The following is a 26,719-nucleotide window of genomic DNA, read 5'->3' on the forward strand; positions in this document are numbered from 1 at the left end:
TCTCTCTCTGCCAACTGCCAGTCAGCAGTGATGGAAAAGCACAGGCTGGGGCTAGGTGCCTGGAAATTTCACTTAAGAAACAAATGGCCCCAGTCTGTCTGTTCACTCAGGTCACTTCTGTTAGTTTTCCCATAATTGTGCTAGATCGGTAGGCAAGTGAAATGACAGATTCGTCACTGATAGAATCTCTATCTTGGGTTGACAATTCTTTAATTTGTGGCCCTTTGTGGTCAGAGGCCATTATTTCTGATTGCCTTTTTGTCCTACGGCAGTTCATCTGTCTTTCACGAGCATTAACTTTAATCTTCTCGTTCAGAGATGACAGTGAATTCAGTCTGAGGTAGCTTTCAAACTGATTTCATAAATTTAGTAAATTCAGGGGGAAAAAAATCTTAAAAGGCACCAGAATTTGAAAGTAGAAGACAAATAATAATGGCTTTCTGGAAATTTCGGGTCGTTAGAAGATCTCCACATTGATCATTCTAAATATTTAGGGCCTTAAATGATTTGACTCCTTAAAATATGAGAAAAGTTTATATCTCCCTCATTCCACCTTCAAAACCATTTAATTGTAATGCTTCTGATGATTCCAGCTAGGAGCCTCTGAATTTTTCCTTTCTCACTAATAACCATATACTTTGTTGTCTGTGCTAGAAACCCAGGACCCAAGATGAATCAGCCAAATTCTCAGGAAGTGAAGTAAAAACCAAGTGTGCGCATGGCCCCGTGTGTGTAGCACAGAGGACGTTCGGAGAGAGATGGACACAGTGTGGACGGGGTGTGGGGTGTGGACAGGGAGCAGCAGGGACAGATGTGGGCCAGGATCTGTGATTCCAGGATTTTCGTCCGCTTTACCTGATTCAACCCTCAAGATTATCTCAAGGTAGGTGTATCCCTCTAGCACGTGAGAAAACGGAGCTTTCAGGGTGGGGGGAGGGGAAATCTCTCCAAGGCCTCCCACTCCACCCAGGAGGTGAAGTGAGGACTCGAGAGCTTGTGTTCTCATCCAAAACCCAAACTCTTAACTTTGCAGGCTCTCTTCCTGAGGACAGGGGCAAAATCGGAAAGGGTTTCTATGAGTGTGGTGGTCCAGCCAAGTGGGGGGTGAGGGGACAGGGGACAGGTGGGGGTAGAGAGATACAGCAGAGGAGAGACAGAAGAGTAATACTGTGTATGGGCATGTTGATCTCTCTCTCTGAGTCACAAGAGAGATTTATTATCTAACACAGTCCACTTATGGCATCGGCTCTCTCTGGGTTTGGGGTATTCTGTGGCACACTTTGCCATCAAAGATAAAGGGTTTTCTTCGTCGTGCTGTGCCAACCTTAGCACTTGGGTTTTCATCCTCAGGCTTGAGGGAATACTTTCTCTTCTATTTCCTGACATGGATTTTAAGCCAACCTTGATATATGATTGGGGTAGCCTGAATAATGGCCCCCAAAGACATTGGCAGGTGCCAGTTCCTGGACTCTGTAAATGTCATCCTATAAGGGAAGAACGGTCTCTGAAGATGTGACAAAGTTAAGCCTTGTCTTGTTTGGCTATATAAACACTTTATTAAAAGCAGCAGACCAGCGGGGCGCCTGGGTGGTTCAGTTGGTTAAGCATCTGACTTTGATCTCACAGTTCACCAGTTGGAGCCCCGTGTCGGGCTCTGTGCTAACAGCTCGGAGCCTGGAGCCTGCTTTGGATTCTGTGTCTCCCTCTCTCTCTCTGCCCCCTCCCACTTGTGCTCTGTCTCTCTCTCTGTCTCTCTCTCTGTGTCTCTCTCAAAAATAAATAAAATGCAAAAAAAAAAAAAAAAGAATGGGTGGAGAAATGGCATAGATTATAGACAGTGGCCCGCATGAGGAAAAGAGTGAGATAGAATCATGACGACCATTAAAGGCCTACCATGTGCCAAACATGTTTCCCTATATCCTATAAAATGGGTGTTGTTTGACAGATGCAGAAACTGAAGGTCAGAGAGGTCAAGTGACCTGCCCAAGGTCACACTGGCAGGAAGTGGCAGAGCGGGGATTTGGACTCAGGACTCACTGATGCCAAAGCCCTAGTCTTTTTGCTTTGTTTCCTGGAAGTTGGCCATTTGAAGGTATATTTATTATTTTTTTATATAAAAATAGGTATATTTATATACTCATATAAATTTTTGTATAAAAATTTTTGTAATATTTTTTGTATAAAATATTGAGCCTAGTTGTATTCAAATATGCAGATTAAAACCGCGTACCATTCGTGTACTTCCTCCATTAGCAAAAGCAGAGCAGGCAATGCTTCCCCGGCCACACTGTGGCAGATTGCTCATGTTTTGCTGCTATAGATTCACTAAGAATAACATACAGTGTCTTCCCTTCCCATACCATCAAGGAGAGACTGGCAGAGGGTCCAGGTTTCTTTTAGGGGGTGACGTGCATGTGTGTCTGGAGGAGAAGTGAATGGAACTTTCTGTGCAGATCAAGGAGACTTTGCAGCCTGGAGGCCCTCCCTACCAAGGCTTGTGGTTTTCAAGGGTCATTATCAACATGGGGTCTGTGGCCTATTCCCAGCAGAGCCTCCAAGGAGGCCTGTTAAAAATGCAGATTCCAGGGCCTTCCAGACTTACTAGAGCTGGGAACCTGCATTTTAACAGCTCCTCAGGTGGTTCTTGGCCATTTCAAAGTTGAAAATAGACCTCCAAGCCCATTCTGGCCATCAGCGGGGTTATTCCAGCAGGACGAAGATGATGGCTTTGTGCCTGAACACTGATGGGAACTGTATTGTTAGGTTTAGCTATGGCTGTGACTGGACGACCCAAAATTAACAGTGGCTGAAACCAGATAGAAGGACGTTTCTCTGTCCAAATCCGGAGGTTGGCCATCCAGGGCTGGTATGATGTCAGGATTTGGGCTCTTTCAATCTTTTTGCTCTGCTGCTGTGTGGCTTCAACTCCTAAGGGCACCTCATGGTCTAAGGGGCATCTCCATTTCCAGTCATTAAATCCACACCCCGGACAGTAGAAATGAGGAGAGCCGAAGCAGGGCATGATATGTCCTTGAAAGACACCTTACCAAAGTGACACACGCTCCTTCCCCTCCCGTCCAATGTACTGCCCAGAAGAAACTCAGGTGGTGCTGTCTTGCTGCAAGGGAGAGAGCGCTTTGTTCTAGGTAACCATGCACCTCATTAAAATTTTTTTAAATGTTATTTATTTTCAAGAGAGAGGGAGAGAGACAGGGCGTGCACGGGGAGGGGCAGAGAGAGAGGGAGACACAGAATCCGAAGCAGGCTCCAGGCTCTGAGCTGGGCATGGAGCCTGCTTGGGATTCCCTTTCTCCCTCTCTGTCCCTACACCATTCGCGCACTCTTTTTCTCTCAAAATAAATAAAATAAACTTAAAAAAAAAAAAAGAAAGGCTCCACATTAAAAACAAATAAAAAGAAGAGAGAGAAAAATCCACCCTTCCTCCACTTTTTATTCTATCCGGGGGTCTCAAAGGACTGGAGGTCCACCCACACTGGAGAGGTTGGATGTTCTTTACCTAGACTGATTCAGATGCTAATCTCTTCTTGAAACACCCTCGTGGACACATTCAGAAATAATGTTTTATCAGTTGTCTGGGCATCCCTTAGCCCAGTCAAGTCGACACATAAAATTAACCATCACACCAGTATAGCAGCGAACTGTAGGGAGTGTGTTTAATAGATATGACCTTTTTGAAGATCAGTCTGACATCACATATTAAGTGTGAGAAGTAAGGGAGAGGACTCATTTTCAGAAGTACCAAATAAAAGCCACGCTGTCTAGTTCACAGTAGGTTTAACAGGTTTATAACCTATTGGAAATATGTACAACCCCTCCCCCCTCTCCACAATGGAGTCCTAAACCTTAGACACTTCACTTCCTGGTTTTTCTTTCCCTTTCTGTTTCATGGGCTTATTTTTGCAGGCTTTGCAATGAGCATGCGCCAAAGAACAAAGGGAGGAGGGACTGAAAGTCTCTGTCACCTCAGAGAATGTACCTTTGTTCCAATCAGGCTACTTTTTTTTTTTTTTTTAAACGTTATTTATTTTTGAGACAGAGAGAGAGAGAGAGAGAGAGAGAGAGAGACAGAGCATGAACGGGGAGGGTCAGAGAGAGGGAGACACAGAATCTGAAACAGGCTCCAGGCTCTGAGCTGTCAGCACAGAGCCCGACGCGGGGCTCGAACTCACGGACAGGGAGATCATGCCCTGAGCCGAAGTCATGCCCTGAGCCGAAGTCCGCCGCTTAACAGACTGAGCCACCCAGGTGCCCCTCAGACTACTTTTTGCCTTCCATGGGCATAGGCGACTTCCAGGTAAGGCTATAACCTCTGTAGTGCTCAGCCAATGAGGAACCAGGGGAGGGACTTACCTCTGTAGTGCTCAGCCAATGAGGAACCAGGGGAGGGACTTACACAGTAGGAGATAAATTATCTGCTGTAACTGCCCCAAGTGTGCCTATCCGTCAGACACCTGCTCTTGCGAGAACGTTGATTAAAGCCTCACTTCACTGTGCTCCGCCTCCCTCCTTTGATTGATTGGGTTGGTGGGCTTATTCCTCCTTTTAAGTATCTTCAAGACGTTCAAGCCCTTTGATCCTGTAACAATTCCAATGTCAGGAACCTAGCCCAAGGGCACAATTTCACAAAGCTTATCCACAAAGATTTCCACTGATTGTTCCTAATAGGGGAAAACAGGAGACAACCTAAGTGGCCAGAGTAGGGAAACCATCATCCTTCTGCTCATATTTCTGCCTCAGTGACTAAAACAGTCTGCCTTCTTGGGAAAGCATTGGGGGAACACACTCCTGCACTATATTCCACACTCAACACTCACAGGTGTGTGACTTATCTGATGGGTGAGAAATGGCCACACTGACTGCACAAGACTTGTCTGCCATCTGCCAGGACCACACAGGACGCAGTGCACCATGCTCTTTTGTGCATGCAGATGGCTGGGCCATGTCTAACTCTGCAGGCCAGCCCTCCTCACATCAGATTTAAGGAAGAAAGCTGGGTTTTGGCTTCATTTTTATGCAGCACTTGAACATCTGGCTCCATCAGTATTAAGGTGGACAATGTATTTAAAAAAAAATTTTTTAATGTTTATTTTTGAGAGAGAGCACAAGTTGGGGAGGGGCAGAGAGAGAGAGGGAGAAACAGAATCCAAAGCAGGCTGCAGGCTCTTGGCTGTCAGCACAGAGCCTAATGCAGGGCTCAAACTCACAAAAGGTGAGATCATGACCTGAGCTTAAGTTGGAGGCTTAATCGACTGAGCCACCCAGGTGCCCCAATGGACAATGTATTTGAATTCCCATCAGGCACTTGTCCTTCACAGAACAGTGACGACGAGTGTTGTGTTCACCCCAGTGGTGTGCATGTCAACCTGTGGTTCACTGAGAGGTGTCAAAAGAGGGGGTCCTGGAAACTGTAGTGTCAGAAGGCAGGATGGGGCCTTTAGAAGCGGCCACGGGAGCAGGGTGAACAGGCTTTATAACACAAGTGGGCCAGCCTGGCCAACTATGGTGCAATTTGAGGGTGCCATTTGATGCTTTAACTGGCATCATCCAGCCCTGGCCATATGGCCCTCTGTGACTGACCTATACAAGCAGAGCTTGGACACTGGATTTGCAGAAAGAGCCTGATGAGACAGGTATTGAGTTACTGGAGTTTTTCCCCTGCATCACATGCAACAGATTCACAGGAGGAAAACTCAGATCCACAAAAGCATCTGCTCACCAATTATAACTCAGTTTCTGTAACGCCATTATTTCGAACTCCGTGGCTCCTTCGGTCCCTGAGGTTTCTGTTGCATTTCTGGAACACTGGGACTTATGTGGTGGTGAGGAATGGAGGGGTAGGGAACATTTAGTCCCTGGTCATAAGTCCACACAGGTGACCACTGAGACATCCACGGTCTCTGTCTACATGGCTCCATTCTGATTTGGTGGTTATCTCCAAGTGCTGAACTTTTGTTGTGTCTAGACCGACTGGAAAGGTGGGGGAAGTACGTCTGCCCATTCTGAAATAGTATATATATAGTGCTACGGTTAATCCACCTGAGTTTTACCCTGAACGAGGAGAATCTTGACAACGGCCACAGCCTGACCTGCACCTTGGGAAGACAAACCAAAAAGAATCTCTTCGTTTCTGCCTCCCTTTCCCCACATCCCATCCAGTCTGCGCTGAAGTGACTGCCTAGGACGGGGGGTCTGTGTTGCCCAATGTACTGGGTCTGGGATAACTGCAGTAGCACTGGATTTACTTGAGTTTTCCAAGTTCTGTGGTCATGGGCCTGGTAATATGATACTGCTTGTCCCATCGGCTCTTTGAAATAGTGGCACATAGAAGAAATTATGGGCTGGATCAATTTGCTTAAGGAGTAACACCAGTTCTAATGAGCCCCGAGGCATCGGCTTCTGTAGAAAACCCAGCCTCCTGATTGAGATACTTCTCAGTAAGACAGGTAAGGTCAAGAAATTAGGGAGGGAAGAATTTTGGATTTGAATTGTTGGCTTTCATTTAGGTGATTTCATGTCTGGACTTCTATAATATAATTCTTGTTGATAATCTAATTACTAGAGGGGGTTTTGCCAAAATCAGAAAATGTTTCTATTGCTGACATTTGGGGAGTATTTTATGCTATTATTTAGGCTTATTGTAAAACATGGTGTCTTTCAAACCTTTTTCTTTTTAAAATTGTTTCAGTGTTTATTTTTGAGAGAGAAAGAGAGAGAAAGAAAGAGAGAGAGAGAGAGAGAGAGAGAGAGAGAGATCATGAGCCAGGGAGGGGCAGAGAGAGAGGGAGACACAGAATCAGAAGCAGGCTCCAGGCTCTGAGATGTCAGCACAGAGTCCAAAGCGGGGCTCGAACCCACGGAGTGGGCCGTGAGATCACGGCCTGAGGTGAAGTCTGACTCTTAACCAACTGAGCCACCCAGGCATTCCTCAAATCTTTTTCTTAAACTACAGCGTGCAGCAGGGAAATGCATTACATATCACGGCCCTGCAACTGAAGCAAAATTTTTACAGAAAAGCCACATCTCAGCCTGGGGTTCTCATGAAAGCAGAACCTGTGACAAAGGCTTGTGCGTAGGCAGTCTATTTGGAAAGTGACACTAGGGAAGAGTGGGCAGCAATGGAGCAAAACCGAGAAGAGCCAATTCAGGCATGCGCTACTGAGCTCACCATTGCCATGGTGACCACAGCTCAATCTCCCAGGGCCTCCTGAGGAGCTCCCGAAAATGAAGCTCACAATTGCTTCTTTGGGGGACGGACGCCTGCCCCACATGGAGCTCCATGGCGTCCTCTGGGGGTTGACCTCCCCTCTCTCCAGGGTGCACTGTCAAGGGGCACCTGTGGCTGATCAAAGGGGCATCAGTGGCTGGAATAAGGTGTGGAACCAAGCAGATCTGAAGTGGCCATTAGAGGTATTCAATTAAGATACTTATCCTTCCTAAGTGCAATACCGTATCCTACACACACACACACAGTCTCTCTCTCTCTCTCTCTTTCTAGTTGAGGCCCACTAACCAGTAGTTCTCCAAGTGTGGTCTGGAGACTGTTTCAGGGGGTCCATGAGGTCAAAACCAATTTCATAAAACCATTAAGATGCTATTTGTCTTTTCCACTCTCATTCTCTCACAAGTGTGCAGTGGTTTTCCAGAAGCTCTGTGACATGTGGTATTGGAACAGACTGAATACAGAAGCAGATAGGAGAACCCAGCTGTCTTCCATTAAGCCAGATATTTAAAGTGATTTGCAAAAATGTAAAACAATTCCACTCATTTCTCGAAGTTTCTTTTAGGAAAATATACTTGTTTTTCATAAAATGTTATTTAAACATGTCAAAATGTAATGGGTATATTATTTATAAACAAATATTTTAAAAATTCCTATGTTAATTTCTAAATATAATCCACCTACACAAAAGCTCTTTGGGAACACTCTTTATGAATATAAAGGGGTCCTGAGGTTTAAAAAAAATGGTGAGAACTGCTGCACTAAACCAAGACCCTGGAAAGAACTGCATCCCATAATTTAAGAAAAAGCGACATACGGACAAAATGTCTTATAAAGTGTAAGAACAGCAGGGCTGGGAAACAGAATGAAAAGTTAATAGGGGGCTGGAGGCGAGGTGGGGTACTGCAGTTAATGAAGGGCCTTTTCTCACCCATTTCAACACCTTCATAGGCCTATCATTGGCCTGAGGGGAATGCAAAGGAGTGATGCTGATCCGGGCCGGAGTCCCACAAAGGTGGGAGGGCCGCTCCAACACTGCCTGTTCTTTCAAAGCTAACACCACTCCCTGGTTGACCACAGGCTCAGTTAAATCCAATGAATTAAGGCAGGAAGTTCTCAATCCTGGCTGCATGTTTTAAGTGTCCGGTTGTCATTAAAAACTACCCCTGCTTGGGTCCCACTCCAGACCAATGAATTAAAATTTCTGGGGATGAGGCATCGGCGCTGTTCTCTACCTTTTTATTGATGTGTAAGTTACTTCTTGGTTGAAGGGACGGGTGAAACAGGTGTAGGGGATGAAGGAACTTCTAACTTACAAACTTTTCATAAAATAAGCCACAGGGATGTAATATACAGCATAGGGAATACAGTCGATAATACTGTAATAACTTTATATGGTGACCTACTGTGGTGGGCATTTTGTACAAAACTATCCAATTACTAACTTGTACACCTGAAACGAATACAACATTGTATATAAACCATAATTCAATTTTAAAAAGCATTAAGTCAAATGATATTAACACAATGATTGTTATATCCAAGTAACTACAACCCATATCAAGGTGCGGGGCATTTTCAACAACCCCCCCCTCCCCCCCCCCCCCCCCCCCGCAGGTTCCCTCATGGCTCTGCTAGTTAATATCACCATTCCAATATTTATCACCAGAGTAGTTTTTCCTGATTTTGAATTTCATGTAAATGAAAACATATAGTATATATTCTTTTACGTCTGTTTTTCCCCCCAACATATATCTGTGATACTCATTCCTGTTGTTAGATAAAGCAGTGATTCATTGTTTGTACGGCTGAAGGGTTTTTCAATGTATAAACAGATCACCATTTATTTACCATTCTATCCTGGATGGACCTGACTGGTCCTCTTAAACTGCTCTTAAATGTGGTGAGATGCTCTTACCATAAAAATACAGGAAATGGGACAAACAACAACAGAAATAGCAGATTCCTGTCATCCATCTCGTGCTCATTGGGCAGGGATACTGTCCTTGAAATGGAAGTCCTAGTTTTCCCAACTATTTAAAATTAATAGTTTCTTTTTTTTTTTCATTTTACAGAAGGTATAGTTAAATCTGCACAAAAATGGGTAGCTCCACCTCTATGTAGAGATTTAGTGTGTTCAAAGTTAGAAGGCCTTGAATGCTTGCTAAGACTGGCCAACTGTGAGTATACTCTTACAAAGTTATACATGGTTTGTTTTTTAAACTTTAAGCTTCTTAATCTCACGTGGACGCAAACAGATGTTCACAAGGTGGCATCAGTCCAAATAACTCATATACCAAATTCTCCAACCCCCTCACCTACACTTCCCCAAATACTGTCTGATTCGGCAAAAGGTAGAACCATCTACTCATTGATCCAAAAGAACCCAGGAGGGGCCCTTGATCACAACTCGTCTCAGCAGCTTGCCTACCCCGCACAGTCAGTCAGCTGCGTCTCCGACAAAGGCTGCAGAGTGACTCCTCCCCAGCTCCACCGCCACCACTCTGCTCCATACTCTTGCCCCATCCCGGACTCTCCCTCCTGAATCCATCCTCTATCCACCAGCCTGAGCAACTTTTTAAAAACATACATCAGGCCATGTCATGCCTTCCCTTAAAGCCTCCCGATCGCTCAGTGTCTCAAGGGTTCCAACGCCTCACACGGACCCTTAAGTCCAGACTTCCTACACTGGCCCACAAAGCCCACTGCCGTGTTGCTGGCCTCTCCAGGCTCCCCCGACCACACCCCCTGGCACAGAGCACTCTAGGCCCCCTGCTGGCCTTCCGTCCTCAGGACACGCTGAGCTCCTTCTCACCTGGAGGCCTCTGCCCTGGCTGCTTCACACCTGCAAGGTCTCCCTTGTCTCTGATCCTTCTGTTGGGCTCCTGCTTTTGCTAATCAAATTTCAGTCTCAACTGCCTCTCTCTGAGCAGCCTTCCCTGACCCAATCTAAAGTAGTCATCCCTTTACTTTCTAGAACATTATATTATTTTAATTCTCTGCATAGCACTCATCACAAATATTTTATTTGCTTAGTCTGTCTCAAAGGCCTCTAAAATGTAGGCTCTTTCAGAGAGAATCTTTTCATCGCTACATCTAGAAAAATACCTGGTATGTTGGAAGTACTCCACAAATGTTTCTTTGTGTCTTAGACACAAATGTGATGGCAAGAACATACAAATTAAATGTACCCTTCTCCCAAATCAGAGTTCGAATTCTGGGCCTCCAAGAACAAACAGCAGGAAGGACATAATTGCCATTTAAAAATTGCAGCATGAGGGGCGCCTGTGTGGCTCAGTTGGTTAACTGGCCGACTTTGGATCATGTCATGATCTCACGGTTCGTGAGTTTGAGCCCCACATCGGGCTCTCTGCTGACAGGTTGGAGCCTGGAGCCTGCTTTTGATTCTGTGTCTCCTCTCCCTCGGCCCCTGCCCTGCTTGCAGTCTCTATCTCTCTCTCAAAAATAAATAAACATTAAAAAAAAATTAAAAAAGAATTACAGCATAAATGTCTCTCTGGAGGGATTTCTTTATTTTACAGATACTTATGTTTCAAAAAGTCTGGTATGTGGTAATGCAGTATTTATTTTGTCCATTAATAACTAATACTTGAGAGCATCTACGTTTTTTTAATGTTTATTTATTTTTGAGAGAGAGAGAGCGTGTGTGCACGCACAAGACAGGGAGGGGCAGAGAGAGGGGGAGAAAGAAGATCTGAAGTGGGCTCTGTGCTGATAGCAGACAGCCCAATGTGGGGCTCGAACTCACGAACTGTGAGATCATGACCTGAGCTGAACTCAGATGCTTAACCGACTGAGCTACCCAGGCGCCCCAAGAATATTTACAATATTAACGGAACTTTATCTAAAACAGGCTCAACTTATTTTTTTACATTTCAATATCATGTTTTAACAAGAGAGTCAAAATAATTACGGTCAAAATTATTACATCAAAAACTTTTATAATAAATGCTTGTTGTTAGTCTACATACAATTTAGTTTTGGGTGTGATGTTCTTTGGCTGCAAGAAAGAACATTTGGTTTACTTCACTAATAGGAATATCTCTTAATGCCGGGATGGCCTCTTCTTGGTAATTCTTCCGCTGTTGATTTTTAGCATAGTTATCTGTAAGAAGAGGACAAAAAGCTATGCTTACCTAAGTAATTTCTTCTACGGTTTCTGTGATTTATGGAGATCCACCACATAGTTTACTGAGCTAATATCTGCATAATAATAAATACCGTGTTAACATAATTAAGACTACTTGAATGCTCTCTTTAAAAGAAATGTCCCGGGACGCCCGGGTGGCGCAGTCGGTTAAGCGTCCGACTTCAGCCAGGTCACGATCTTGCAGTCCGGGAGTTCGAGCCCCGCGTCAGGCTCTGGGCTGATGGCTCAGAGCCTGGAGCCTGTTTCCGATTCTGTGTCTCCCTCTCTCTCTGCCCCTCCCCCGTTCATGCTCTGTCTCTCTCTGTCGCAAAAATAAATAAATGTTGAAAAAAAAAATTAAAAAAAATAAAAAAATAAAAGAAATGTCCCAACTGGAATAAAAATCAGGAAAGTCCTTTCTATATCTAACTAGGATAAGAAATTAATATTTCATTCAACTGTACAGTGATGATTAAAGTCCCACTTGCACACTTCTCATAGGGACAGAATTAGACTGAGGCTTGGAAAACAGATTTAACCCAATATCCCCAAACTATTAAATCATTCATGCAAACGTAATGACATCCCCTTTGTACAAATTGTCTATTTGCGGTAATTCCAGGCAAGAATTCAGGAAATACAGTAGGTTCTCAGAAAAGAAATATAAAAATACTGTAACTGGTTCAAAATATATTGTAGAGACTCATGAAACAAAAGCTTTGAAAAGTTAAAAAAAATCATACCAAGCAATATGGTGTGATTAATACCATAAGTATAATAAAAAATACTTCACTTCTTACAATCTGAGCAAGCTCAGGAATTTACTTTGATCGTTAGACTTAAGGGAATTTAAAAAAACTACAGAAACATGATCTACAGAACTGGGGTCAGATGGACACAAGGGTCCTGAGGAGGGGGCACACTGTCACATTGCTCTCCTAGACAAGGTCTGCATGGAACGATTTGCCTGCCTTGATCAACACTGCCTGTTTAGGATAAAATTTGTTTTTCTCAGGCACAGTTGCTAAGGAACATATTATGTACTTGTGGGGGAAAATACACATGCTATAAACAGCAGATTTAGAATTTATTTCTGCCATGTAAACATCTCCTCTGGTATAACTTTGTATTTATTTCTCCCAGGTTCTTTTTACTGGGCCAGTGTGTGTCACCTACTGTAGCCTATTCTCGGTTGCTTTTCTTGATAAAACTGCTGACCCTTTCTCTTCCATTCCCCCACACTTCCCTCTGAGGTACGTTTACCTGTGATCGTATGAATGGAGTTGAGTGGAGAGGTACTCATCATGTTTATTCCAAACAAGAGTACATAACCGATTACTATAGTAATGAGGAGGTAGACGGGCAATGCAATCGCCCAATACCTGCAGAAGAAAATATTAAAGTAGGTAACTGCCTAAAAAGTCATCATTCTCAAGAGTCCGTCACCAAGGTAACATGCTTTTTGAATTTAATTTTATTTTTGATTAGACAAATCGTTCTACAAGGTCTCATGATGAAAAGCTGCAATCCTGTATCATTCCATACCATAGCAACATGGAAAAAGTGGAAACTAAGTCAGTTACCACTCACCTACCTGCAATGCATTTCCTTAAATTCTGTTGATACTTCTTACCTGCTATCCCATTATTTGTTCCCATGGGTTTATACCTTAAAATGTTTTTTTCTGTAGTGATATCTGAGCAAGATGTCAGGAGGAAATGGAGATAATGATGTTGTGTCCACCTCACCATTTTTAATTAAAGGTGTATCAGTGATGTCCTTTAAAAAGCTTTAGATTTCTATATGGCTTTTTATGGATCTTAAAAGAATAAATATTTAAGATTTGGGAAGTCTAAAGGAAAAACTATGATCCTGAGAAACAGCATTAATACATTTTTATTTAAGAAAATCATTAAACTTACTTTTGAGGCCAGTAGGTTAAGCCTAAGGAGTTTAGCCAAGTTTCAGGAATAAAAGCCCACACAAGATACAGTACTGCAGAAAAGGGGAACAAAAAGAAAAAAGAGAAGTTAGTAAGGCATGTATCTAATCTATCAAGGTTTAGATAACACAAAAAGCTCCTTTGAAGGTTCCCTGATCACCTCAAAAATGACTTTTCTTTCCCTTCAGTCTTCTAGCTCCTTATCTGTATCATTCCTATGATACTTACAACAAGTTAAAGTAGTATATTTCCATTGCTGTGAAATGGATCTCTAGAACTTTACCATCTTGCAAATCTAAAACTCTATACTCATTAAGCTACTCTTCCCCCTCATTAGTCTTTTTTGTTTTAAAACATGTCTTAAGTCTTATACTATATTTTAAGCAATGTAAGGTCAGAAATCACTTTTTAAAAAAATGTTTATTTATTCTGAGAGAGAGCACATGTGTCTAAGAGAGGGAGGGGCAGAGAGAGAGGAGAAAGATAATCCTAAGCAGGCTCCATGGGGTCAGCACAGAGCCCAACGCAGAGCCCAATGTTGGGCTTAGTCCCATCCATCAACAGTGACATCAAGAGTCAGTTAATGAGCCGAAATCAAGAGTCAGTTGCTTAACTGACTGAGCCACCCAGGCTCCCCAGGATATAAATCACATCTTAGCTGTTACTGTGATCCTTACAGAACCTAGCAATTTGCCTTATATACAGTAGCTGTTCAACACTTCGTCCCCACAGGGTTGAAATGATTACAGACACTTGTTGCTCAAAGGTGAACGTATCTACTACCCTTGTTTGGACCCACTACCTGTTGGGCTTCTGCCTCATCTCCCAGAATACAATCTTATTTCCCTCAAGTGGAGTCTTTGTGGCACCCTTTACTGTTGTTAATATGTAAAAACAACAGTCAACCTACAAGTGCTCACTGTTGCCTAAGCATTTTACATGTAGTATTTAATTTAATCCTTAAAACAATCCTATGTGTGTATGTCATTTTTACAGCTGAGTAAATGAAATCTTAGAAATGTTACATCATCTGCCCAAGGTAAGGGGCAGAGATAAAATTCGAACTATCGGTATCAATGATGATGAGTCATATTCTATATCAGGAGCATGAGAAACGGTGGTGAACCCAAAAGACATGGCCTCTGTCCTCCCCGAGCATAAAATTGGGGGGGGGGGGGACAGAGAGAAGTAAATTGATATTTTCACTGCACTGTGATTAAGTGGTATGAGTAATAAAAGACATAAGAACATATGAGGACCTTAGCCCACACTAGTGCTGATGGAGATGATGTTAGTGGTCAGGAAAGATTTTCTGGAAGAAATGACTAAACTGGGGCCTAAATAATGAGTAGCGGATTAGCCAGATTAAAGATGCATATAATTGGGGCCTGCAGATGAGGAAGGAAGGAAATATGAGAAAACGATGTTCCCTGCCATGATCCACAGAGAGAGCATGAAGGATCTGGTGAGGCATTTAGTGTGGCTGAATGGTAGAGGGAAAAGATGGCAAGGGACCAGCTTGAAGCTTGTGATGGCTTTTAAGACTAAAGAAATGCAGGGGCGCGTGGGTGGTTCAGTCGGTTAAGCATCTGACTTCAGCTCAGGTCATGATCTCATGGTTAGTGAGTTCGAGCCTGGCGTCTGGCTCTGTGCTGACAGCCTGGAGCCTGCTTCGGATTCTGTGTCTCCTTCTCTCTCTCTGCCCCTCCCCAACTTGTGCTCTGTCTCTCAAAAATAAATAAATGTAAAAAAAAATTAAAAACAAAACAAAACAAAAAAACAAACTAGTGTATGAGACAGAAATGAGTCAAACGTAGTGGCAGGAACTTCCCATACAGTATCTTGTCTGACTCTTTCCAAATCCTTTGAGGTGCATGCTATTATTATTCATAAGCCACAGACAGAAAAATCAAAGCAGAGGGAATTTACGTAACTTGCCTAAGCTGGACTGTGAACCCATGCAGTGTGTTCATACTACGCTTTCAGGCAGCAGCAAGAGCATTAGTTAAAACGGAAGTGAAGAGGAATGTGATACTTCTGGGGGAAACTAAGGAGTTTAGAGTACGTACGGCATAAAGCATAAGGCTGTAAGTGCTGAGAGATAAAGCCGGAAAAGTGAACAGGTCCCAGATCATGAAATATGTTGTACAAGGAACTTGGACTTTATGCTCTAGGCAATGAGGACAGCCGGAGATACATATATATACACATATATATATATACACACACATATATGTATATGTGTATGTATACATATATATATACATACATATATATATATGTATATACGTGTATATATATATATTTTTTGCTTTCGAGATCTAGCAAACTATGAAGACAAATAACATTTACACTCCAACCAGAGGTTTTAAGTAGAGGAGTTGGGTCTGCGTCCCAAATGAGTCACTGTGATGGTTGTGTGTGTGGGATCTATCTGTGGAAGAGCAGAGGCAGTAGAAAGCCCCACCAGATTCAGCGGCAGGAGCAGATGAATGAGTTGGGAGAAGAAAAAGTGTAAGTGAAGAACGACTCCAGGTTTTTCGAGTGGGTGTCTAGTAATTTCAAGGCTGAGAACACGTGAGCAGTCATTCTCCACACAGCAATGAGTGATCTTCCAAAGATATAAATCTGACCATATTGCTTGCCTGCTCAAACCCTTAGAATAAATTAAGTGCCTTTAGAATAAAATTCAAACTCCTTTCTTGCAAGGACTTCAACATTCTGCTCACTTCTCCAATGTCTAGTCCTGCTGCGCAATGCTCCTGTTCCAGGCGGAGTCTCAGGGCCCTTGCACTGACAGTGAGGACAGTGATTACTGTCTGCCTGGAATGTTCTTCATTTGATTCTTTCAATGGATGATTCCTTCTCTTCCATTCATTTCTTGGCTCAAATACCCTCTTTTTAAATGAGGCGTTTTCCATCACCTGCTGTTCCAGCTGTGTGCCACCCACCACCCCCTCCTGACTCCTATCATTTCCCTTTATTTCCTTCTAAGTTACTATCAAAATCTATAATTATTGTTATGGAACCAAGGTTTATATCTCCCTCAAATTCGTGTGTTGAAGCTAGAATCCCCAGTGTGGAGGTATTTGGAGGCAGGGCCTTTGGGAGGTAGTTAGGTTTAGAAAAGGTCATGAGGGTGGGGCCCCATGCTGGGATTAGTGTCCTTGTAAGGAAAGTAAGAGACCAGAGCTTCCACTTGCTCTCTTGCCACTCTGTGAGGACACATCAAGAAGGTGGCTGTCTGTAAGCCAGAAGGAGGGCCTTCACCAAGAACCACCCATGCTGTTACCCTGATCTTGCACCTCCCAGCTTCCAGAACAGGAAGAAATGTTGATTGTTTAAGCCTCCAGTCTACGGAATTGTTACAGTGGCCTAAGCAGACTAAGAAAATTGCTTGTTTTCAATTCAGTAAATATTTAAATGTAGAGAGAATCATGTAATCCCTTTGTACCCAATACCTTCTTTTATCGTAACTGCTGGGTACAGCCTCTGACCTCTGTCCTATTACTTTCTACCTCATTTTCTCAGGCTTCAAGCCTACACCTCCATCGGTTTCTCAAACTCATAGGCACGTTCTTCTAAATGCTTCTGGTACTGGCTGTTCTCTGTCTTTTTCCCCTGACTGCCCCACAGCTAACTTGCACTTTTCACGTCTGTGCTTAAATCACATCTCTCAGGGAGGTGCTTCCAGATTGCTGTATTTAAAACAACAACCTCCTCCCATTAACCTTAGCCTCCTTTCTTGCTTCATTTTTCCCCATGGTACATGTTATCATCTGACATCATATATGTGGTACTTACTTAATTTGTCCACTGGCTATCTCCCCATACTAGAATGAAAACCCTAGGAGAGCAGGTAAGTTTTGAATGTTTTGCTCCTCCTTTGCCTATCACAGTGCCTGGCATCTGGTAAGTACTCAAAAATTTGTAGCATTACTTTTTGGTTGTGGGCTGTAGCAATTTCTTACTAGATAGGTCTCCTGAGGCAAGAGAAACAAAAGCAAAAATAAACTACCGGGACCTCGTCAAAATAAAAAGCTTCTGCACAGCAAAGGAAACAATCAACAAAACTCATAACGCAATCTATGAAATGGAAGATAATCACAAATGACGTATCTGATAATGGGTTAGTAGTGAAAATATATAAAGAACTTATCAAACTCAACACCCATAAAACAAACAATCCAGTCAAAAAAATGGGCAGAAGAATGGACATTTTTCCAAAGAAACAGATGGCTAACAGATACATGAAAAGATGTCCAACGTGGCCCATCATCAAGGAAATACAAATCAAAACTAAAATGAGATACCACCTCACACTGTCAGAATGGCTAAATGAATTAAAGAAAACAAGCAATACTAGCGAGGGTGTGGCCCTTATACTGTTGGGAATGCCACCTGGTACAGCCACTCTGAAAAACCCGTATGGAGGTTCCTCAAAAAATTAATAGTAGTGGGTATTATTGGATTTAGGTCTTAAAGTCATTGCCTTTATTTGTATAGTGTGTAATCTTTCTAATACTAAAACAGGGATTTAAAAAAAATTTTTTTTTCAACGTTTTTATTTATTTTTGGGACAGAGAGAGACAGAGCATGAACGGGGGAGGGGCAGAGAGAGAGGGAGACACAGAATCGGAAACAGGCTCCAGGCTCTGAGCCATCAGCCCAGAGCCCGACGCGGGGCTCGAACTCACGGACCGCGAGATCGTGACCTGGCTGAAGTCGGACGCTTAACCGACTGTGCCACCCAGGCACCCCTAAAACAGGGATTTTTAAAAATGATGTTGTTGATGATAATAGTAACAGCAGCTAACACTTAAGTAATTATGTTCCTATATGTTAACTGCTTTGCATAAATCACAGCAATTAATCCTCACAAGACCCGTGAGAGGCAGCAGGGTGAAGCCAACCCAGTGTCTGGGTTCAAATTCCAAGCTGTATCATTTACAGGGTATATTAGCTTGAACACATTACTAAAACCCTGTGCCTCAGGACTGTCGTTGTAAAATGAGAATGAGGACAGTAATAGTAAGATCTACTTCACAGGACTGTCTTGCACGCAATAAACATTCAGTAAACTTGACCACCTTTTCACAGATGAAGAATCTGAAAGTTCAAGAGGTTAAGCAAATGGTCTCAGGTGACACAGCTCATCTCTAGAGGAGTCACGATTTGAACTCAAGTTAGAACATCTTTACTCCATACGCTACCCTAGCCAAAAGCATGGCTGGCTGTACTGATGCAGTTAAGGTTCAGAAACACCACCACTCCCTCACCTCCCTGGTTTCTACAAAATTCCAAGATGTTGGATGGGGACACCCAATTTTCTCTCAGGTTTTCCTCACAATTCCCGCATCCTTTTTCTTATTAAAAAAAATTTTTTTTTAAGTTTGGGACAGCACAAGTGTGGGAGAGGCAGAGAGGAGAGAGGGAGAGGGAGGGGGAGAGGGAGGGAGAGAGGGAGGGGGAGGGGGAGGAGGAGGGGGAGGGGGAGAGGGGGGGGAGAGGGGGAGAGGGGGAGAGGGGGAGAGGGGGAGAGGGGGAGAGGGGGAGAGAGAGAATCCTAAGCCGGTTCTGTCAGCGCAGAGGCGGATGCGGAGCTCAAACCCAGGAAACCGCTACTAGATTACGACGGGAGCCAAAACCAAGAGTCAGATGCTTTACTGTCTGAGCCACCGAGGCATCCCCCCACATCCTTTAGAGGAGAGATGTGGGTCCTGCTGTGTGACCGTGGGCACATTAGTGTCTCAATAAGCATCAGTTTTCTTATCTGGAAAACCGGATCCTCCCCAGGGACTGAGCCAGAGCCAGGATGTGAATCACCCATGGCTTCTCTGGCCTAATTCTCTTCACTTCCTAGCTCCCACAGGCTGCACCCGCACCAAATTACTCACTCTACACCCTTCATTCAAAACCTTCCCACGTCTAGGGGCGCCTGAGTGGCTCAGTGGGTTAAGCGTCCCACTTTGGCTCAGGTGATGATCTTGCGGTTTGTGAGTTCGAGCCCCGCGTCAGGCTCTGTGCTGACAGCTCAGAGCCTGGAGCCTGCTTGGGATTCTGTGTCTCCCTCTCTGCCCCTCCCCTACTCATGCTCTGTCTCTCAATAATAAATAAACGTTAAAAAAAAAAAAAAGTAAACCTTCCCACGTCTTGCTTCTTATTGGTTATTGTCGGGGAGAAAGCTAACCCTGATTTCCCAGGTTGATTTCATGTCGCTCTACTGGGTTCCCATGGCTCTTTTCACATTCTTAATTGTAAATTTTCTTGTCTGCCTTGTCCAGAAGACTATGACCACTGGGACCAGGTTTTATCCACTTTGCAGTCCTGTCTGGTGCTATATAAATATTTGTTGAGTTAAACTATTTACGCTGGTGCCTGGCATACACAACACCAAACACAACTTCCCTTCGGGTTTTCTTAAAGACATAGGTAGAAAGAATCACAGTTCAGATGGGCCCATTCTAAGAACAAATGCAGTAATTTCCTTGTCCTTGAACACCAGAAAAAGGCCCTGGCCATCAAAGTACTCACTGAAGCCAAACTGGGAGCTTAAGAAAAGAACAAAGCCATAAATCGCTCTTTCTGGTAATGGCGACGGTGAATTTTCCACCATTTTCCCTGTGGCTTTGGACAATCTGTGGAAAAGAAACACAATCATCGTCAGTGATTTACTCCCCTTCGTCACTGGTCTGTCGTAGCCTCATTGCTTTGCTATGGGGACAGCCTCTGCAGTTTTTTCCCCTAGCCTAAACCACTGCACGCGGCCAACCTGCGGACACACCTCCCAACACACACCGCTTGCACGCGCGCACAAGCCCCCGGACCTCGCGTGCGCGCGCGCACCCTGCAGCTGAGGGGGAGGGAGCGCAGAGCAGGGACAGACGCCGCTCCAGCCCTGCAGACTTCGCTTCCCTGCGGAAGGGCAGGGCAGGGCCGGGCCGGGCTCCTCCCCAGGTTTGGGCCCCGGCACCCGGGACCGGACCCTGTCCTCTCGGAGGAGCTTCTTGTTTCTCATTCGAGGCTGGGGGGGGGGGGGGGTTGGCCCTCGACCTTGGGTCCTTGAAGCGTCCACCCAGACCCCTCCCGACAGCTCGACCACCTCAGCTTCGAGTCCCCTGCGCAAGCGCTGTCCGGGAAGCCTGGGGGGGGGGGGCGCGAGAGAAGAAAAACTGATGGAAAGGCCGGTTCGCGATGGCGCTCCCCCCACGCCTCCCCCCACCCCAGGCGCAGGCGCACCGCGACCCTCCCCGGCTTGCAGCAAGCCCGCACTGGGGGAAGCTAGATCGCTCCGCTCGCCGCCGCGGAAGCGGGGGGGCGGGGGGACACGGTTACGCATGCGCGCTGCTTCCCACGTGATACGCCCGCCGCCTGCGCTGCCGCCCGCTCCCGCCCGCCCGCTGGCTGACGTGGAGGGCCCGAGGCGGCGGCGTCGGCGGCGGCCCGCGTCCGAGGCTCGCGGGCGGCGGGCCCCGGTGAGTGCACATCTGGCGCGCGGCGGGGCTCCCGGATGTGTCACCTTGTCGCGCTGCAGCCGAGATGCCCGGGGAGAGGGGCCCTCCACACCCCCTCCGTGGGTGTGTGGTGAGTGTGGGTGTGTGTGCGTCGCCCCGCGTCGCTAGCTCTGGTGCCCGTGGTGTGTGTGCGTGGGTCGGGGTGCCGGTGCGCTGGGGGTGTGGCCGCCTTTTTCGGCCCCAGTGGGTGTGTCCCCTTTGTCTTATGGTCCCCTTCTGCAAGCTTGGGCCCCTCCGGGCGTCTGTGCGAGGGTGGGAGTAGCCCCTTTGTGTGCGCATCCCCCTGCCGCCCGCGCACTCTCGTCTGGAGGGTGACAACCCTGATAGGCGAGGGGTCCTTCGGCCCGGGCGTGCGAGCACGCGCCTGTGTGTCCACTCTCGGCTTCTTTGTGTCGCGACCGTTCTTCTTGGCGTGGGCGCCTGTGGCCCGTGTGGGTGGCCCCTCGTTGTGTCACCGTCCCTCTCCGGGGGGTGCGCGTCCACTCCTCGCGTGGCCGCGCGTTCTGCAGTCGTGACCCTGTCCTGGGGCATCTCCCGCCCAGGTGTGCGTCTTATCGTGTACCCGCCCGCGTGTCGCGCCCGGATCCTGTCGAATGTATGATTCCCCCTTGTGCGCGTTTTCGTTCGCGAGTGTTCGTGAACGTTCGTGCACGCTCCATCCTCTGTGTTTTGTGTGCCTTACGTCTGCGCCACCTGCTTTCGTGAGAACGGCAGTCGAGTCCGGGGTGGTGGCCTCCTTCCCTGGAAGGGACCAGGGAAGGGAGACGCTCCCCCCTCCCTTCTTTTGGAAGCATCCTCCCACCCCCAACGCTGGTGGGAAGAGGGGAGACGGCAGCGGATCTGGCCAGCTGCTCTATAGTGTTGACGACAAGTGTGGCCTGTCGAACCAGCCTATTCTGGGGATGGAATAAGGGGGGAGCCAAGGGCCCAAAATCGAGCCTAGGCGTAGGCGAATTTTGGCTGGTACCCGTGCAGAGTGCCTTTTCCAGAAGCGCCCTAGACACCCAGAGCCCTTCAACTGCAGACTCCTTCCAAAATATACGTACACGCCAGCTGGGTAAATATATTTTAGCTGTTCCTGGGCATTCTTGATCATACTTAACGGTTCGTATAGTGTTTTATGGCGTTCACATAAATTGTCACTTGATTCTGCCCAACACCCTGGCGAGGGGAGTCAAGGTAGACATCTTACAGATTTTACTCCTCCCTTGGGAGCAGTTTCCTTATAGTTACAGCTTCAGTTAGGACATTTTTTTATTGCAAGAAATTTGCGTTTTATCCTGAGCGAAATGGGATTTATTACAAGGATACCCAGGGAAAGAGACTTCAAACCCGTTAAAGACTCTACCTTCTACGCCTCCTCTTGCTCAAAGGTTCGTGCTCTGCGCTCAAAGGCTGTGTTTTGGTGTCTGTTTATTTCTGTTCATTTGTTCACTTTTCTTACCTTTGCCTAATCTCCCTTTTTCTTTTTAACTTCTGGAATAATTCACACATAATATACGTAGGGGGATCTAACCAGTCCATGACCCAGATTTACAAATGTAATTATTTTGCCAGATTTACTTCAGATCCTTTTTTTTTTTTAAGAAGTAAAATTGCAGATATTGGAGGTGCTCCGAGCTCCTCCACCTCCTCTAGAGGCAGCCACCGTGTTCCTATTTTATACTTGATTCACAGTGAATCCATAAACAATATGTAGTGGTATGTGTTTTAAATTTTAACGGTGTTAAATGATGTGTCTTTTGCAACTTGCTTTTTTTGATCAGCATAATATTTTGAGGTTTATATACAAATAAATTGGATAATTGTGTTATCTTTGGTTCATTTCAATTACTGGTAAAGAACTCAATTGTATGAATATACCATAATCTATCCATTTCCTTATTGATGGATTTTGAAGTTGTTTCTGGTTTTTGACTCTAAAACAATCCTGCAATAAACCTCTTTGTACTTGCCTGCTTGTGCACACATTGGGAAGTTTGTCTAGAAAATGCACCTGTAGCAGAGTTGCTAGATAGGTTATGTGCATTTTCAATTTACTAAATATCACACAAGCTCTCAAGGTGGTTGTACTAATTTTCACTCACTGGTTTTGAGTGAGGACACCCATTTATTTCCTCACATCCTTGCTAATATTTTATGTTATTAGACTTTTAACTTTTTTTGTCTTCTCTTTACTGACCAGCTTCCTTGTACTTTAGTGTATGGCTAAATCTGCTTGCAGCCACCTTGGCTACTGCTCCAGCTCTGTGTCAGATGGGTTCATCTCTCACAGCTAATTTGCTCAGTCTTTATCTCATGTGGTCCTCATAAGTTTAATTCCAGTAAAAATTTATTTTGCACCTATGGTTGATGTAAAGTTAGTAATTTCCGTGATATGTATATGTACCTCTCTAGTTGAGGCGATTTAATTGCTTTTTAAAATACGATGAATGGTTTTGAAAAATCTTTTTTTCCTTTTTAATGTAATATTTGATATAATCAAAATATATGTAACACAATAAAGATAATAAAAAACAAAATATATGTAATATATATGGAGGTTATGAAGCAAAATAATAAAATGAACACCAATCAATACACCCAATCTAAGAATCAAAATGACCAATATCGAATGTACTCAACTGCAGAGTGACTACTATCCTGAATGGTGTCATTTCTTGCTTTTTAAATATAATTTTGCCAGATATGTGTATATTCCTCAACAATGTATTGTATGGTTTTTGACTTAAAAAAAAAGGAATTCTGGATACAGTTTTCTGAGACTTTGTTGTTTCACTCAATGTTGTTTCTAAGAATCACTGATACTGAGTATAGATGTAAGTCATTTTTTAAGGCTGTGTAATATTCCACGGCGAATATAACACAGTGTATGCATTCTTCTTTGATGAACATTTTGGCTCTTTCTAGGTGTTGCTATTACGAAATTTTCATACATATCTTCTGGTACACAGTTGCAAGAATTTCTCTACATTTCTCTACTGGTACATAGTTTGCAAGAATTTTCATGCTGGGGTGTATGACCCTCAGGGGAGTAATGAAGGTATTTCTAGGGAGTACTTGGGCACCACGGATATTAATGCCTCCATTTCTAGATGATTAAATTCCATGTGTACTCTTTCCTGATGTTGGTAACACCTGAGGCCTGTAATAGAGGCCTCCTGTTGCTTCCACTTTCACCTTACCTTTCCTAGTAGCACTTCTACCTTAGATAAGGAAGGCATACCACTCATCCACATGGAGTCTGACGAAGGCATTGTTCCAAGTGGAAAAGCTCCATGGAAAACAAAGAGATAATTTAAAATCTAGTGTATGTTGTTAGAGAAAGCCTTTTTAAATCCAGGCACTTCCCATTTCCTCAAGACTGCATTTGCAGTTCATTTTAACACTTATCTTCAATTATCAGTGTATATAGTTATTGTTGATCAGTCGTATGCAATAATACTTATAACAATTTAAGCCAGTGATGTGTCAGCTTTATTTTTAAATGTCACAAGAAATTCATCCTTTGCAATTATTTAAACTTAGACTGAGCATTTTAGGTGTCATCTTAGTGTGAAATGATTAGAAGTATTTTTTGTGGTTTGTGAGTAAAAAAAGGTTGGAATACCGCTGTGGTAAGCTATTTGCTAGACGTGAAATTGCTGGATTATGGGGTATGAATGTTCAACTTTACCAAATTGTTTTCTGAAGTGGTTGTACCACCTTGTACTTCGACTAGCAGTTTTGTCAATTTATATACTTGGATGAGCAGTGTGTAAGAGTTATGGTTGATCTGTATCCACTCGAACACTTATTATCATCATCAGATTTCTTTATATTTGCTGATCAAATGGGTATGAAATGATTTGTCATTGTGATTTTTACTTGCATTTCTTTGTTAATGAGTTTGAGCATCTTTTCACATGTTTATGAACAGTTTTCCTTTTGTGACATGCCTGCTCGTATCTTTTAGCCATTTTTCTGTTGTCTTTTAAAACTAACAAATGGGTAACAGTGATCCTTTATTGATTGTATGCATTGTAAATATCTTCTTCCAGTTCATGGCTTGTCTTTTTACTCTTTATGGTGTATTTTGGTGAACAGAAGTTCTTAATTTTAATGTAATCTAATTGGAAACTTTACCTGGCCTTGGAATTATAAAGACGTTCTCCTATGTTTCTTTTTAGAAGTTTTAAAATGATGTCTTTCACATTTAAATTCATAATCCATCTGGTATTGATTTTTGTGTATAGTGTGAGGCACTGATCCACATTCATTTTTTTTTCCTCCATGTGGCTACAGCTGTCCTCATACCATAGGTGGAATTGTCCCTCTGTTCACCAGCATGGGTTTGTTTCTGGCTCCCTTTTTCTTTGCCACTTGTTTCCTTGTCTATCTCTGTGTTATACCACACTGTTATAATTATTAATCCTATAGCTTTACCAGAAACCTTGCTATTTGGGGCAGGGGGTCTTGAGTCTCAGCTGTTCTTGGACCTCTGTTCTTGTTTTAAGAATCAACTTGTCACATGACATGAAAAACTCTTTGGGAATTAATTGGAATTATTGAATCAATTTGAGGGAGAATTGAAATCTTTAAGATTTTGAGCCTTCCTGTCTGAGAAAATGGTATGTATTTCTATTTATTTAGGTTTTTAATGTCTTTTAATTTGGTTTTGTAACTTTATACAGAGAGAACATTAAACATTAAAATATTCTAATGTTTCTAGTAGTTTTGTTTCAATTATAAATGGTGTTATTTTTTAAGATTCTATTTTCTGTGTTTACTGTTAGCAAATAGAAATTTAATGGATTTTTATATTAGTCTTTAGCCACCCAATTGATAAACTTTTATTGTTTCTAATATATTTTCTGTAATTCTTTTGAGTTCTATGTGAATAATTAGGTCATTGCAAATACACTTTTTGTTCTTCCTTGCAATTATTTTCCTTAAAAATTTTTTTCTTGTCTTAATATGCTGGCATACTTTTACATCTATGTTCAATGGAAGTGATGATGATGATTGTTCATTAAAAGTGATTGTAGTGGACATATACATGTCTCATTCCCGATTTTAAAGGGAATGTTTCTGCATTAAAAATATTCAAGTTCTTGTAAATAACTCTTTATAAGTTAGGGAAGTCTTTGCAGTTTTGTCACATCCCTTTCTGCATGGGACAGAAAAACTTGAGAGAGAGTATCTTGTAGTTTTTCTTTTTTAATCTGTTAAATGTAGTGGATTTCAGTTAATACATTTTAAAATTCTTAATTCTCTTTTGTATTCTCTACTGAGATAAACCCAAATTGATCTTAGTGAATTGTTGTTTTTTTTTTTTTTTTATGAATTACTGGATTGAGTTTGCTAATATTAGGATTTTTTTAATCTGTTTATGAGTGAAATCACATATCATTATTCTTTATTGACTATCTTGTCTGGTTTTGGCATTAATGTTATGCCACCCTTATACAATTAAAGAATAGTTCTTTTTTTTTCTGTTCCCTAGGACAGTTTGGATTGGGGTGATTTGTTTCTTAAATGTTTGGTGGAATTTACCCCTAAGATCATTTGGATCTAATGTTTTCTTTGTAGAAAGATTGTAAAAAAAAAAAAAAAAATAAAAAAAAATAAAAAAAAAAAAAAAAAAAAGAAAGATTGTAAATGGTTGATAATTTGGTAGTAATTAGCAATGGAATAATAGTAGGACTTTAAGTTTTCCATTGCTTTTAATCAGTTTTGGTAAGTTTAAGAAATTTGTCTTTTCAACAAAAACTTGAAGTTGATTGGCATCAAGTTCATGGTATTGTCTTAATTTCTACCCCCCCTTTTTTTTATGTTTATTTATTTTTGAGAGAGAGGGAGAGACAGAGCATGAGCAGGGGAGGGCAGAGAGA

General features: G+C 43.3%; 2 protein-coding genes across 11 annotated transcripts in view; one reads left to right on the forward strand and one right to left on the reverse strand.

The window, feature by feature from the left end:
- The window catches only part of PIGP (phosphatidylinositol glycan anchor biosynthesis class P), a 41,258-nt gene extending 20,599 nt beyond the window's left edge, over window positions 1-20,659 (reverse strand). For 6 of the 10 annotated variants that reach the window (XR_015240451.1, XR_015240448.1, XR_015240447.1 and 3 more), the window contains exons 1-4: window positions 19,867-19,970; window positions 13,313-13,385; window positions 12,654-12,772; window positions 11,398-11,464 (exon numbers count right to left, since the gene is read on the reverse strand). Coding sequence is in view for 4 of the 10 variants with exons in the window: in XM_086675957.1 (XP_086532083.1) it covers window positions 11,236-11,366; window positions 12,654-12,772; window positions 13,313-13,385; window positions 19,867-19,948 (405 nt within the window). In the remaining 6 variants the exon portion in view is untranslated. Of the gene's footprint in view, window positions 1-8,464; window positions 11,367-11,397; window positions 11,465-12,653; window positions 12,773-13,312; window positions 13,386-19,866; window positions 19,971-20,385 lie in introns of those variants that run through there. The other 4 variants (XM_086675957.1, XM_086675958.1, XM_025913779.2 and 1 more) reach the window with 4 other exon arrangements.
- A 102-nt stretch (window positions 20,660-20,761) lies between these two features.
- TTC3 (tetratricopeptide repeat domain 3) overlaps window positions 20,762-26,719 on the forward strand; it is a 127,926-nt gene continuing 121,968 nt past the window's right edge. Inside the window, exon 1 of the mRNA XM_086675956.1 lies at window positions 20,762-20,916. The gene's annotated coding sequence lies outside the window, so the exon portion shown is untranslated. The remainder of the gene's footprint in view (window positions 20,917-26,719) is intronic.

The sequence above is a fragment of the Puma concolor genome, chromosome C2, assembly GCF_028749965.1.
Source record: "Puma concolor isolate L17-30 chromosome C2, mPumCon1.1.hap2, whole genome shotgun sequence".
Lineage (NCBI taxonomy): Eukaryota > Metazoa > Chordata > Mammalia > Carnivora > Felidae > Puma > Puma concolor.